The sequence below is a fragment of the Nycticebus coucang genome, chromosome 16, assembly GCF_027406575.1.
Source record: "Nycticebus coucang isolate mNycCou1 chromosome 16, mNycCou1.pri, whole genome shotgun sequence".
Taxonomy (NCBI): domain Eukaryota; kingdom Metazoa; phylum Chordata; class Mammalia; order Primates; family Lorisidae; genus Nycticebus; species Nycticebus coucang.
In genome coordinates, this window is record NC_069795.1 from 14,062,134 (window position 1) to 14,077,596 (window position 15,463).

The 15,463-nt window shown below is 40.0% G+C and overlaps 1 protein-coding gene across 1 annotated transcript in view; it reads left to right on the plus strand.

Moving 5' to 3' along the window:
• The window catches only part of TIAM1 (TIAM Rac1 associated GEF 1), a 198,924-nt gene that overhangs the window by 112,411 nt on the left and 71,050 nt on the right, over positions 1 to 15,463 (plus strand). The window contains exons 12-13 of the mRNA XM_053564925.1: positions 4,024 to 4,128; positions 10,237 to 10,318. Of these exons, the coding sequence (XP_053420900.1) occupies positions 4,024 to 4,128; positions 10,237 to 10,318 (187 nt within the window). The remainder of the gene's footprint in view (positions 1 to 4,023; positions 4,129 to 10,236; positions 10,319 to 15,463) is intronic.

Here is a 15,463-nt window from a genome sequence, read left to right on the forward strand (position 1 = left end):
ATTTAATAATCAATCTCTTTCTTCTGTCTCTCTTTCCTATTCTATCTGATCCACATCATTTCCCATCAGTTTGCCATCTGCCATCTGAGCACCAGTCAAGTTCTGGTACAGTAAATATTTCAAGACCTACAATTCATGTTACAGATGTTGCTAGAATGATTGTTGCTAAATATAGCAGGTAACCATGTCGACCTGTAGGTTTTGGATATATTCTGATCATCGCAATTACAAAAGTGATTGCAAAAGATTCATTCATTCATATTCACTGATGCGACTCACATGTGACCGAGGTGTCGGTTTTATTTCATGCTTTCAGTGTGTCAGACTATGACTTTAAATATTCTAATAACCATTGACATTTGAAAAATAAAAGGTCATTTTGAAGGAGAGGGAAAGTATCTTTGGAAATTCCATAATAGCACTGTGTGTGTGTGTGTGTGTGTCTGATTTCTGCTTGCAGTGACTGCGTGTTGAGATGTTTCCCAGAGAAATTGGACTGAACTGGAAGAACATGAGGAGAGAGCAGGGTGACAGATCAGGCCGGGCATAGTGTCTCATGCCTGTCATCCTAGCACTCTGGGAGGCTGAGGTGGGAGGATTGCATGAGCTCAGGAATAGACCAGCCTGAGCAAGAGCGAAACCCTGCCCTTGCCTCGCCTAAAAATACAAAAATTAGCTGGGCAGGGTGGCTTGCACCTGAAGTCCCAGCTACTTGGGAGGCTGAGGCAGGAGGATCCCATGAGCCCAGGAGTTTGAAGTTGCTGTGAGCTGGGTTGATGCCATGGCACTCTAGCCTGGGTAACATGGTAAGGCTGTATCTAAAAGAAAGAAACAGAGCAAAATACAATGGATTCTAATACCTAATTCTGAGGCATGTTATCTGTTTTAATTTGGTTCAAACTTTTGAAAAGATCCATATTTTTGTTTTGCTGCTTCATGCTTTGAAATAGTGATAGTAAGATGTGAATTTAAAAACATGATGCCAACTAAACTAAAAATTGTTCTACTGTAATACTTTTTTTGTGTGTGGTATAATTTATGTCTACATTGCCTCAAAATAAATCAAATCCTTACTGAGTAACTTAAGTAAGTGTGCATTGGAGAACAAACTTACGCTGTTTAAATTTTTCCCTAACTAAATTTCTCGAGTTAACAAATTTTCTCTTGAATGTTTTACAAGTCGGAAGCAGGCCACCTATTTAGAATCCCTGTGTTAAAATATTCATTAGCATTTAGAATTATTTTTGCATAGAGATGTATTCTAGACATGGTTATGTCAGCCTTTTTTTTTTTGATACTGACTTGCAGATATCTGAGGAGCATACAATTGTATTGAGAGTAATTCATTAGAATTCTCCCTTTATGTTAGACTAGCCATGACTAATGAGGGTTCATAGTTCAGAAACTTTTGCCAAAATGATAAAACACATTGGTGCATATATTGATCCAATGTCTTATTTGGGGGGTATTTATTGACCAAAAAAATAAGAGCTCCTAGGTTACAAGTAAGACGATTATAATTTTTGTGTCTATGGCATGTATGCATTTTTATTTTGTAAAGTTATCCAGCCATTTTGTAACTTAACGAGGCTTGAAAAATACGATGGGTGTGTGGTACAGTTATTATTCTTTTGTTGTGCCTCACACAATTAGTGGTTATCCGTCTCTGCACAAATGTATAGATATTCTCAGCTCTGTGGCACAACGGGGACAACAGGGACCTCTACAGTCCACACCAGGACCGCCTTGAGCGATTTGGTGCCTTCCAGAGGACTGTCTCTCTCTCATACCTGCTTTCAGGAACCAGAATCTTCTTAGGGGAAGTTGCAATTTGGGTGTGATTTCCAGAAGATGATCTGTTTAAGTGGTGCTCGTTAGGCGTGTCCACAAAGTGTTTATTAATGATGACTATAAGGTTTCCGAGTAGTTTTGTTCCCGTTACTAAGACCCCACGAAATTTCATTTATTTCCCTTCCGTCTCAGTTGGAAACAGATGGTGAATCAAAATTTTTGCTTCTAATGAAAGATTTCAGTGAGGACTTGGGTAGGTGGGAAGCATTTGCAGCTTTGATCTCTCCAAGCAAACTATTTTTTTTGCTAATCATCTCACCCTAAATATTAGTCTGTTGTTGTTGTTTATTTGTCTCAGTGGCTCTCTGACGAGCAGTAGGTAGCACAGATGAAAATGTCTCTGTTTCATGTTTCCCTGGACTTTCCCACCCACACGTATCATCTTTGACATCAGCAATCCTGGGTCTGCCTGGATGTGAGCATCTGGTCTCCGTACAGGCAGTGAAAGGAAAAGCCGGGTGCCCAGGAACATGTTCGCTGGATGGCGTCTGTGTCCAGCACGGCAGGCTCCAAACCGTCACGTTACTCAGGAGAGGATACGGGTTGGGGGTTCCCAAGAATCACTGATACAAAACTTCTGTATCATTCTGCTGTGTTTTCAGAGCAAACTCATTTCCACTTCCTGGAAATGTGCTTTTGCAAAATGGCAGGATGCCTGTCCTGAATGTCTGCCTTTATTCAAAGTGCCAAACCACCCCTGTCCCACCTCCCACATCTGCACAGCCGCATGCACTCCTGAGGGCTACATTTCTGCTGTATTAATTTCCGTATTCCCAATCCTTCTCATGACAAAAAATTTTAAGTTTACATAAAAGTGAGAACAATGTAATAAATTCTCATGTGTCTGCCACGTAGAATCTGTGGTTATCAAATTAAGTTTATTCTATTCACTCGATCACATCCCCCACTCTGGATTGTTTCAGAAGTAAATTCCAGATATCACAGCATTTATCTGTTAGCACTTCAAGATATATCTCAAAAGGATAAGGACACTTAAAGATATTACTCGGTTTCGGCTGGCGTAGCTCAGCAGCTAGGGTCCCAGCCACATGCACTGGGGCTGGTGGGTTCAAACCCAGCCCGGGTCTGCCAAACAACAATGACAACAACAATAACAACAATAACAAAATAGTTGGGCGTTGTGGCGGGCACCTGTAGTCCCAGCTACTTGGGAGGCTGAGGCAAGAGAATCCCTCAAGCCCAAGAGTTGGAGGTTGCTGTGAGCTGTGACTTAACGGCTCTCTACAGAGGGTGACAAAGTGAGACTCTGTCTCTAAAACAAAAAAAAAAAAATTACTTCGTTTAAACGTTTTGTCTCTAGCAATATATTTTCACATTATCGTGTAACTTTTGAGGAGCGTTTTCTTATTTTTTTCTGTATCTTATTGACTCTCTATAGAGAATTATAAAACTGTGTTGCTGCTGTTGCTCATTCCTCAAATTTAATTCAAGGATGACTTCTTGGGGGCGGGGGGGAACCCATTGACCCATCCTGGGCCAAAGGGAGAAGCCCTGGAAATTTCAACCCCTAACTATTTTAGGATTGTTTACTCTGAATAAGTCAGTGTGTTTCCATAGTTGGACACATGCCTGTTTGCACTGCCCCGGAGATATTCTCACTTGGGGAGTATATAAATAAGATGGAAATCCAAATGGCTTGTCTTCACACTGATGCTGGCTTGCAAATGAACTGTTAACAACTGTCCCAGTGTCCCCATGTGGTTACAAAAACAACTTTGCCTGGGCACAGCTTTTTCCCCCTCTCATTGTAAATACTGTGCTTTCTTGCCTTTCTTGACATTTTTCTTCTTTAATCAGCTATGTGTGTTTGAAGTTGTGTTTCAGGGCCTCTTTGATCTGATGGCTTTTGTTGAAAAACTAGTGTTAGAGAGTGCAATCAGTCAAATAAGGAGCAGTGTAGATGTGACTCAGTTGTCACCACTGAATCCTAAGATACCTGTAGAGTGTTATCGATGAGTGCAATGAAAATTGTTTTAAAGTTTGAGTTTTGGATGCACATTTTTAAAGAAGGAAAGTACTGCACCCCATGTATTAACAAGTCTCTGTTGTTTGGGAGAATATATTATAGTGTGTCATTAGACAGCTAATGACTCCTATTTACTATTGAACACACATGTTCTTTTTCTTTTCTTTTTTTTTTTTTTGTTCCAGACACATCAACTAGATCATTCTGCTCATTACCTGCGACTGAAATTTCTAATAGAAAACAAAATGCAGCTCTACGTCCCGGAGCCCGAGGAGGACATTTATGAGCTGGTAATGTTTATGACTGTCGTCCAAGTACATTTTGTAGGAGATTATTTTCAAATTATATGTGTACTTGTGTTAATTGTAGTTGATAGAGCGGAACGGGTTCTAAAATAAATGAGCTTCGTGCAGCGCCCCAGAGTTGGTGGAGATGGCCTTACTTCTAATTCCACAGGGTGGAAATGCCACCTTTGTTTATGCAAAGTGCATTGCTGTGCTATTGTGAAAAATTGAAATCCAGAGCTGAGTTACAATTTTGGTTATTATTACCAGCTCCCTTTACACCATTGTCCGTCGTTTATTTTAAATGGGAGACTCAAAGATCAGCTACAGAATTGTCAGGAATAAAAGTACTAACTGCAATTTTGTGTGACTGCCACCTGTGTTTGAAACCAATGAGTCAAATCTTGGTGGGTGATAAAAGCAGCCATCCCAGCTTTTTGGAATTGTATTTATATAGATTCTTGGGGACATTTACGTACATTAGAGTTTTAACATACTTATAAGATGTGGGTTCTGAACCAGACATGGCTTTTTATATCTGTCTTATAATTAAATCATGTGGAATTGGCAAAAAATAATGAAGCGAGATGATAATACTTAATTTGCAGGATTTTTCAAAGATTAGAGATGACGGCTCACATAATAGACGCTAGTGATTGTTATTGTACTAAACCAGGGACAAGTCCCTCTTTCCTTAGTGGAGGGGTGTATTTTTCAGTCCTAATGAAGAAACATTTTGTGAGCAAGGCACCTCCTCGATTTTGGATCTCACCCTGCGCTGCCTACTTAGCCATTCCTCTGGGGGCTGTGGGGCTGCCTGCCGTGGATATGTGAATAACAGTGTGACTTCAGCAGGTTTCATCACAGAAGGTGGAACTGAAAATTTAAACCCAAATATTCTTTTTGGAAAGGGGAAGATGACTTAAAAATTAGGAGGAAATTGTGTTTTTAGTTAACTTTACTTTTCATAACATATACTTTACATTTAATAAAGCTTTCCCAATTTGGGGGGCCATAATTTGATGAGTTTTGACAAATGTACACAGTCATTTCTCCACTGCAACAATCCTGGTTCGGAATGTGTCTGTCATACTGAAAGGTGACTTTGTGTCCCTTTAAGTGTTTTTTAATATAAGGGAGAGTGTGCTTTCATAACGCTCTTAGCCTGTTATGCAAGAAATAAGATCTAAGTGATGATCCCTTTCCCAACTGTCACTCCAGTGAACCAGTAAGTAAGTGTTCATAGAGGATGGTTCATTAACAGAGAAAGGATGGTGTTTTCTTTCCCTGGCATGGAGAAAAGCCCAGTCATTGTGCTGTATGAGTAAAGCAAAGAAAACCCTTTTCTTTATTTAAAAAAGGGACGTGCTTTGCTGATAATGCTCGAATAGCCATTAGGTCATATATTTTGCATATTGGGGTGAATGACTATTTCACATCTTAAATTACAGAGATCAGAACTACTTTCCACAGCCACATCTTCCACATGTGAGTGTAGGTGCTTCAGTTGTATCTTTTGAAATTTTATTGACTCACGTGTTATTTTTAAGGCTTGGCCATTGTGTGTTACTCTTATCCAACCCAGGAAACTAAGTTATGCCAAGCTTAGCCAGTTTGAATCTAGAATTTCTGTGTACATACGATAACTATAATTTTTGTAAAGACTCTAAAGTACAAAGAGATCGTGGTATAGTTTCTTGTCCTATTTCAGAAGGTCTCCAGCTCAGAGACCTCTAAGGAAGCAAACGCCATCGTCTTGCTCACTTGAGCACCTCTATTTTTATCCAGGTTCTTAACCATTTTGTGCTTTAGATACCTTTGGCAGCCTGGTGATGCTTCAGGGTTATGTTTTCATTTGCATGAAGTAAAATAAATATGTAGGCTTACCTGTGCCTTAATCATATTGAAATCTTTATTGATAATATTTTAAAATGATAAGTAATATTTAATCGATGTAGTTATTATTATTAAATCGCAAGACCTTGTGGTGGGCCTAATAGCTACCACTGTTCTGAAGTAATGATGAGCATAAATAATATTTTGAGATATTTGCAGTAACTAGAATATGATGTGAAAGTAACTATGATTTCTATTTATAAGTCACAGGCATTGCTAATATTGCTGTGTTTGTTGCCTGTACTCATCTATGATTGAAGGAAATGCTAACTTTTGATAAAATGTTTGTAAATATACAGATTTTTTTTTTTTTTTACCATCCAAGTTCACAGACCATTTAAATTCTATCCTTGGGTCCCTGGTTTTGAATCCCTTCTTCAGGCCATGAAGCTAGGTATAATGTCATTCTGAGTCAGGTGGTTTCTGAACACACAGCACACCTGTGCTTTCTTTTTTTTTTTTTTTTTTGAGACAGAGTCTCACTCTGTCATCCTGGCTAGAATGCTGTAACGTCATCTTGGCTCACAGCAACCTTAAACTCCTGAGCTCAAGTGATCCTTCTGCCTCAGCTTCATGAGTAGCTGGTACTACAGGTGCCTGCCATGATGCCTGGCTACTTTTTCTATTTTTAGTAGAGGTGGGGTCTTGCTCTTGCTCAGGCTGGTCTTGAACTCCTGAGCTCAAGGGATCCACCCACCTCAGCCTCCCAGAGTGCCAGGATTATTGCCATGAGCCACCATGCCCAGCTTTCCTGGAACCTTTTTGAGAGTTTAAGGGTATTCAATTTATTGTGTCTTACTAAACAAACATCATACCACACACAGTTAATTGGTTTCCCCAGCTCATCTTAATTTTGATTTGATAGACAAGGGAAGCTGGCAGGCATTAGAAGCCATTTTCTTATAAGTGACTCATTCATATATGACTGTCTCTAAGTATTATCTAACTGTCCCACTGTTTTGTCAAACAGTCTTCAGTAGTAAGGTCATTAGTTTACTAAGAGAAGTGTGTGCAAAATTTTAAAGATCTTATTGGAGGGTCTAATGTGTTTATTTGGGGGAGGTAGTCCATGAAATCCTCCTGCTGATGAATAACCAAGAATAGTCATCAGTTTATTGCTTTGCTGTTGTGTTTTAGTATCAGTGATACGTATTTGGCTGTTTTTTCATGATTAGTTGTTTGTTGGGTCCAAAGATGAACATAGTTTCAGTCTGTGGAGGCACTTTTTAAGAATCCACATTAAATATGTATTTTTCTTGAAGTGACAGGGAGGAATGAAGAGTTTGCAGAAAAACTGATCAATTTATGTATTCATTCATTCATCAACGAATACTTATTTAGCATTTGTGTGCTCAGCACCAGCTGTTCTGGGTGCTGGGGATGCACCAAAGAAACTCTGCTCCTGGTGGAACCTATATTCAAGTTTTGCATAGACAGGTATAGACTCTTGTAAAGGTGTCATATGTCAGGAGATGTGCAAAGCCTGGAAAAACAAGAAGTTGGGGCAGAGAGAGATGGGGCAGCTAGAAGTTGGTCCTGTTGCTTTTTGAGATCTGACCTTTGAACAGGGCAGTGAGAGAAGTGAGGGAGAATCATGGAGGTATTTTGGAGAAAAGTGTCCTAGGCTGAGGGCACAGAGCTGGCTAAGGTGGGGCAGGAGGACGGTGGCCCAGGTGGAGGTGGCTTATCTGGCGCATGAAGATGGTTGGTGGAGAAGGTGTAAAACAAGGAATGGAAGTGATGAGGGGAGGAGGGAAGCAGGACAGGCCATGCTGGACCTGGGTACAGTGGGAAAGGCCAGCAAGAAAGGGCGTTAAGTGACTTCTATTATAATACACTTACTTTGGTGGTGAGTCATATCCCGGGCATGAGGGCATGAGTGGCTTGGTGACCAGGCCACCCAAAGGAGACATAGAAAGAAATGATATTTTGTGAAAACTCAAGTGCCTGAGTAAGCAAATTGTTTCCTAAATCTGAATGATCTTCTCAGCTGTTTTTGAAAAGAGAAAATAGGCAACATCCTTGATTTAATAAAATAAAGGGACTATGTTAAAGATAGTTACAAATAAAAATACAGATCCAGGTATTATGATTGCATTGAAAATATGTTTTAAAGTATAGACCCTTCTTGAAATTTTTAATTTTATTAGTGTTCACTAAACCTGGTTTTAATCTAACCAGCCTAAGGACATTGTAGCCAAAAGGGGCCTCTCTGTATGATACCAAGTTATTACCTAAGATCAGCAGAAGACACGAGGCTTTCACACACTAATTCCAAAGAAAAGTAGGAGGCAGTATTATGAAAGAGTAGGAAAGATGATTCACAGAGCTTCATTCCCTCTGGATCTTTGTGCAAACAATTGGAACAAACAGTATAATACTGCCATCTGGGGGCAGGCTCTGGTTCTCCAGGAAGTTCAAAAAACTAAGGATCCAACTAAGTTGAAGTGAACCCTGTTGATGTTTTATTGAGTGTTCTGTGCTGTTATGATATATATATTTGTAAACTTCATTGAATTTGGTATTTATAGGTTTGGTGGCTAATATGAACTAAGAAGCACTCATTTGGGAAATGTATTTGCATGAAAAATTCCCAAAGCATACAAATATAATGACATTCAGTTATGTCTTTAACACATTGTATCTGATAGAAGTTGCATTAGATCAATCAGGATATTCAAGAGTCTCCTGCAGACGGTCCCTGCCTTCCCCCCATATGTCCCGTCATCCCTTGGGGTTCTATTAGAGCAAAGTGGTTTTCAGGCTTCTAAGTCCAAAGTATTATGGTCATCTTTCAGAAGGAAACTGGCTATTCTTTTCTACTTGTTCGAATAAAATTATTTCTGGATGAATGGCTGTGTGGTCAGAAGTACTAAGAGACATGTTTCCTATTATTGATGTTGGCTCAGATTTGATTTTCATTTCAAGATGGAATAACAATTTTTAAGTTCACATGCACCTTTGACGCATTATTTTTAGATTTTTATCATAGATTTTGGACTTACCCAAGGAGGTATGTAGGTTCCCCTTGGTACCTCTGAGTTCCAAGTGCTGGTCTAGGAGGCATATAGTGCAGTGGGGAGGATCCAGCTTTGGAGCCAGTGAAACCTGGGTTCAAATCCCAGCTCTACACCTACTGGCTTTTTGAATTTAGGAATTAGTACAATGGAGATCGTAATTCTCTCATAGAATTAGTGTGAGGGGCATGGCACCTGGTCAGAACTTCATTGCTGTTTTCATGATGATAGATCCTAACTGATTTCAATTAAATTAACTTAAGCAACAAGATTCCTGGTGTGTAAACATTATTCTTGTCTTGGCTTTATATAGAAGCTCATTTTCCAGGCTTTGTTGGGTTTTTAGAGGGTTGATTACTTTGTGTGCTTAAATATTCTAGCTAATTTTGGTGTGGTTTAGAGGCTAAAAGAGAATATCCTCCATTTACATAATTTGTTGTCTCTTTCGGTGCTGCTATTTGTCTCTACCTGTTTACACAATTAACAAACTTTTCAGGCAGAAATAGTATACGGAGAGAGAAGAATGGAGACACAGAAATATCTCCTCTTTCCATGATTCCCATACCGAGATCACTATAATCTCTTCCTGATTTTCTTTTATTTTATTTTTGAGACAAAGTCTCACTTTGTAGCCCTCGGTGGAGTGCTGTGGTATCATAGCTCAAACTCTTGAGCTCAAGCAATCCTCTTGCCTCAGCTTCCCAAGAAGCTATGACTACAGTTACCCACCACAATGCTTGGCTATTTTTAGAGATGGGGTCTTGCTCTAGCTCAGGCTGGTCTCGAACTTGTTTAGGTGATCTGTCCACCTCAGTCTCCCAGGGTGCTAGGATTACAGGCATGAGCCACCACACCAGGCCTCTGATTTTAATAAGTGACTTTTCTCCCAGTGCTGGCAATTTCCTTTACTTTAGCACTATTTTTCAGGAATATGAGATATCTAAGGTGAACATAGACATACAATAGACATACAGAGTGACATCGAGAAAATATTTAAAAAACAAAGTATAGCTGAGTTTGAGAATGTGAGTTATAACTTTCTACTTTGACTCTTGATGGGTTCAGTTCAATAAAGACTGTGATATGATGCAAATTTGCATTTAAGTGTCAATCGTGAAAAAGTAGATTTATAAGATGATGACCATTCTTAAGAAGTTATTTATAATGAAGTTCTAATTAGACTCCTCTTTGTAATTTTCAGTTGTACAAAGAAATTGAAATCTGCCCAAAAGTCACTCAGAGCATCCACATTGAAAAGTCAGATGCAGCTGTTGACACTTACGGTATGTGTATTTTTTTTTCCATCTTTGGTGTTTGTTTTTGAAGTGAAGACATGACCTGTGTAAAGGTGCACTGATTTACAATTCAATAAAATGCCTATTGAATCCTATTTAAAATAGATGGGTATGGAAATCAGTCAAACTAAGGGGGAAAAAAGAGAGAGAGAGAGATTTAACCTGGTCTGATGATAACTGCTGCTTCAAATTCCATAATTTTTTTCTGTCATAAAAAGGAAATGGATATGTTGAGCAGATGGTTTTATATGTCAAAAGACAAAGTTACAACATAGATCAGTTAGATCTGATTAGCTTTTATTCGAATTCATGCAAGGGGGAGCCTCCATTCTGTAAAATAGAATGCTTTCCCTGGGCAGAGGCAGAATATTGAGTTTTGTAAGATGGGAACAAGGAAAAAGAAAAAAAATTCTGATTGGTTAACATCAGGCTTCTTCCGGTTACTTCTTTGTAAGAGTGAAAGCAGAGGGTGACTTCCTTATCATGCTAACTCAGGTAGACCGCTTATAATGTTTGGAATCGTCTCCAAATCTAAATTCTCAGATGCCAGCCAGAGGCCAAACTTGTAAGCAGACCTTTTGAGGAACAGCAGTCAGGCCTGCTGGGTGAACACTTTTCTACATGGTTGTCTACATTCTGGTGTAGTTAAATATATAATCCTTTCCATATGTTTAAGACTAGTCTTCCTTACTTAGCATTACACTGCAGGGCTTGAATAGTAACAGTGTTGGCGCTTGTGTAGAATGAGTGGGGAAATCCATCCTGTGCTCTATCAGTCAGGAGCAGTGAGGTGAGCCGAGGTAACAAACGGTCACCAAAGCTCAGTGCTCAGAACAGCGAAACGTATTTCTCACATTCACCACGCGTCCTTTGTGGGTTGGCTGGGACTTTCTGTGTTGTCCTCACTCCACACCCAGGCCTGGAGCTGCTGTCACCTGGGATGCTGCCTGTCACTTTGCCGAGGGGAAGGAGAGGAGGTGGTGAAGCCGGTGTGGGCTCACTCCCAATTCACGGGCCACACCTACTTACAGGGGAGCAAAGGAGCGTGCTCCTACTATTTGTTGGAAGGAGACTGAAGTTCCTAGTGAAAAAACGTAAAGACTACTATATATTTCTCTCCCACTGATTTTTTTTTTTTTTTTGTCAAGAAAAAGAGAAATCTCAAGATTTCTTTTTGAATCAAGTTATTCAGCCTTTTCGCATTTAAAAATCTTCAAACCCTTTACTGAACTTTGGGGATATTGTATTCTTTCTGCACTTTCTCCCTCAGGCAAACAGTCTGCCTCTCATTTTTTATTTATTTATTTTTTTATTAAATCATAGCTGTGTACATTGATATATGCATGGGGCATCATTCACTAGCTTCACAGACCATTTACCAAGTCAGTCTGCATCTCAGAATGCTCATTACAGTGTTTTGGCCTAAGGAGGAAAAGCTAATTTCAAAGCCTCGGCCACTTACTTACATTACAGCTTCATGCTGTTTACTCCTTGACCTTAAACTAAGGACATCATAAAGCTAGGAGTATGTTTTTGATGACAAGGACTAAATGTTTATGAGAAGCTGATTATGCAGCAGAAGTGTGACCTCAGTAATTAAAGCTGTAATTGGTAATAGGGATATAAATAAGTTTGGGGGGCCTCCTAAATCAGATGTTCTACGATGATTATTCTTTTTCTCTTTAGTTTACTTGGTTTTTCTTGGTTAAGGGCAAACCAGCTAGGACTGAGAGAAGGCTAGATTTCAAAGCTCTTTGATTCTAATACTAAGGTTGAGTGTGTGGGCCCTCGGAAATAGGAACTGGGCATAAAACCCCACTATACTTTGTATACTTTTTTATACCGTAGGATCTCCATAGTTGACCACCGCCTTAAGGGGACCTAAGTTTCATAAACCAGACAGTTCCACACATGCATATCAGTACAGTAGGCCCAGTTCCTTATATTGACCACCTTCCTACGTTGACTGTTTGTTGGAGTCTCTCAGGTGCTCAGCTTACAGAGATTCAGCTGCACTCATTTTAAAGTCGCTGAATTTAATGTTACTGTTTACCTTTGCTCACTGAGGCTCTTATAGAGCAATGAGCGTCAATCTAAAGGATATTGTAAACAGTGCTTCTCAAGCTACCTGATGTGAAGAAGCAGCGTTTTTTGTTCTGTTTTAATTTCCAGTCTTTTCTTGACCGCCACTGCTTTTATAAAATACAAAATCCCTGCTTGGAGGTTGGGGCGATGTCAGGTTGCTGGAAGAGGTTGTCAGTGTTTAGTGTCTATTTCTGCCCTTCGTTTCTGTTGGCACCCCCTGGACTTCACTGTGGAAATCCCACTATGCACGGCTGACAACCACAGTTAAACCCTTTCTTCTCGGTGCTCAGGTTCACGTCGGCATGAGGTGCTCCAACAGCATGTTGACGGGGGAGGCTAAAGAGCCCCCAGGCCTAAGAGACCTGGTTGTCTCTGGACTCAGAAGCTACTTTAGCCCATCTATCCATGCGTCAAGATTAACACCTGTCTAAGGCTGGCTTCCAGTTCTGCATGTATACTGAGCTCTCAGTATATGTAAAAGCTAGTAGTCCATACCATCAACACAGAGGCGTCTAACCATACAAACCAAATGGTGCTTTAGAACACTTTAAGGGGGAAAACATGATCCAGTAATCCAAATGACTACATAAATGGAAAGCGTTAACATACTTAATTTCTCTCTCCACCTCAACCCTCAGGTTATTCCAGGCCTTACTGTTGATATTAGATCAAATATGCAGTTACACGATGTGTAGACCAAGCACTGTGCCCCAGGCTACCTTGGCGTGGAGGAATGCATCATTTCAGCGACTTAGCATTCGTTTTTTTCCTGGGCACATCTTACACTAGTACACTAGTCATGTTTCCTTATGTTGTAGGTATTTACACTTGTTTTGTTGTCTAAATTTTCCTTGTGTCCTAGACTCTAGTTTTGAGTAGTCGTCTGTTGTTTATCGTGTTATATTTTTATTGGCCATGAGCTCCTATATGGGGGATCTTCTGGTTGTTCATTTTGTAAGTTTAGGCCTTTGAGTTTTTCCATTTAGTTTGTTCATTCTCAGGATTGTTATTGTAGTTGCCACTCGTGATGCCTTCCTGTCTTAGTAATTAACAGCCTCTGGCAGGTTGAATACATTGATTCATATCGAATAATCTCCCTCTATCTCCTGTTGGCAATCATTCTAAACTGGTTTAGAGTTGTTCCCATCTATTTAAATATTCTCATCCTATTTAAAAGAAATGAAAAAAAAAAATCTGACTTTGCTAATTCACTGTTAAACTCATTATGTTCTTCATCTACCTCAAAATAATCCAGCTGTAAGATGTTTAGTTTTTCGTTTTTCTTGAGATAGAGTCTCACTCTGTCACCCTAGGTAGAGTGTCGTGGCATCACAGCTCAGAGCAACCTCAAACTCTTGAGCTCAAGTGATCCTCTTGCCTCAGCCTCCTGAGTAGCTGGGACTATAGGCACCTGCCATAATGCCTGATTAGTTTTTCTAGTATTATTATAGACAAAGTCTTGTTTTTGTTCAGGCTGGTCTCGAACTCCTGAGCTCAGGCGATCCACCCACCTTGGCCTCCCAGAGTGCTGCTAGGATTACAGGTGTGAGCCTTGCCACCTGCCTCCTATTTTCTTTATATTTCTTCATGTAGGAGATGGTTATAATTTTCCCCATAGGGTGCAGCATATTGGTATCTTTATGTGGAAGCTGTCCCTTAGAGATTCTGGGGCCTCTGTCCCCCAAGTAGTGTGAGAGCTGACCAGAAAGTATGGGGAGAGCTGTCAGGGTCTCCAATATGAATCCCAGAGCTTAGCTATTTACACTTAGAAATTTTCTGCTTCCCTTTGAGTGTTCTTTGAGTGTTCCTAAGCCCATTATCCTTTCTTCTTTCCTCTTTTCTATCCTGGAGATTTTCACATTAAGGAGAGAGGTCTGACCTGTTTCTCAGACACATACTTTGTGCTGGTTGCCTTGTGCAAATTTCATAGTCATTTGCTTTCATTAGACTCCTATTTTTAACTTTGTGATTATTATTATTATCATTATCATTTTTTGAGACAGAGTCTCACTATGTTGCCCTCAGTAGACTGCTGTGGCATCATAGCTCACAGCAACAGCAAACTCTTGGGCTTAAGGGATTCTCTTGCCTGAGCCTCCCAAGTAGCTGGGACTACAGGCGCCTGCCACAATGCTAGGCTATTTTTTTATTGCAGTTGTCATTGTTTTTAGCTGGCCCCAGCTGGGTTCAAACCCACCAGCCTTGGTGTATGTGGCCGGCACCATAACCACTGTGCTATGGGCACAAAGCCATATTATTATTATTTTTGAAACAGAGTCTCACTTTCTTGCCCTGGGTAGAGTGCGGTGGTATCATGGTTCACAGCAACCTTAAGCTCATAGGCTCAAGTAATCCTCTTCCCTTAGCCTCCCTAGTAGCTGGGATTACAAGTGCCCCACCACAATGCTGTTTTTTATAGACAGGGTCTCACTCTTGCTTCGCCTGGTCTCGAACTCCTGATCTCAAGCAATCTACCCACCTCAGCTCCCCGGGTGCTGGTATTAAAGGTGTGAGTCACCATGCCCACCCCTAACTTTTTGATTATTAAAAAAGAAGACCAAAAAAAGAGGAATGGAGCAAATGAGTGCCTAAGCCATCTCCTCAGACTTTGTCTTAAGGCTCTTGATGTGGCCACTCCTGCCCATCATTCAGTTAAGCAAGCTTGTCCCCAAGTCCATCAGGGTGCCAATATTTGTTTAATAGAAAAAAAAATTTGGTGTCAATTTGATAGAATGACGGCATTTCAGAAAGCAAATGGCTATAGTATTTTATTGAATTCTATTCATTCTTTCTCATAACATGGCCCTTGACTCTATTATATCTATCTGGACAGGTAAAAAAAGAAAATCTCTCTACTAAAAAGCAGATAAATACACCTACGCTGAGGCTAATGTCAGTTAAATGTTTTATGTGTAAAGATACTTTGATTTCAGTGGGAGACTTCTTGAAACTTAATCTGAAAGTTACAAGTTGCTGTTAGAATGGAATTAAAAATAAGATAATAAAATGAAGACTTTGGAAAGTCTTCAGGGGTGGCCTGTGCTGTTC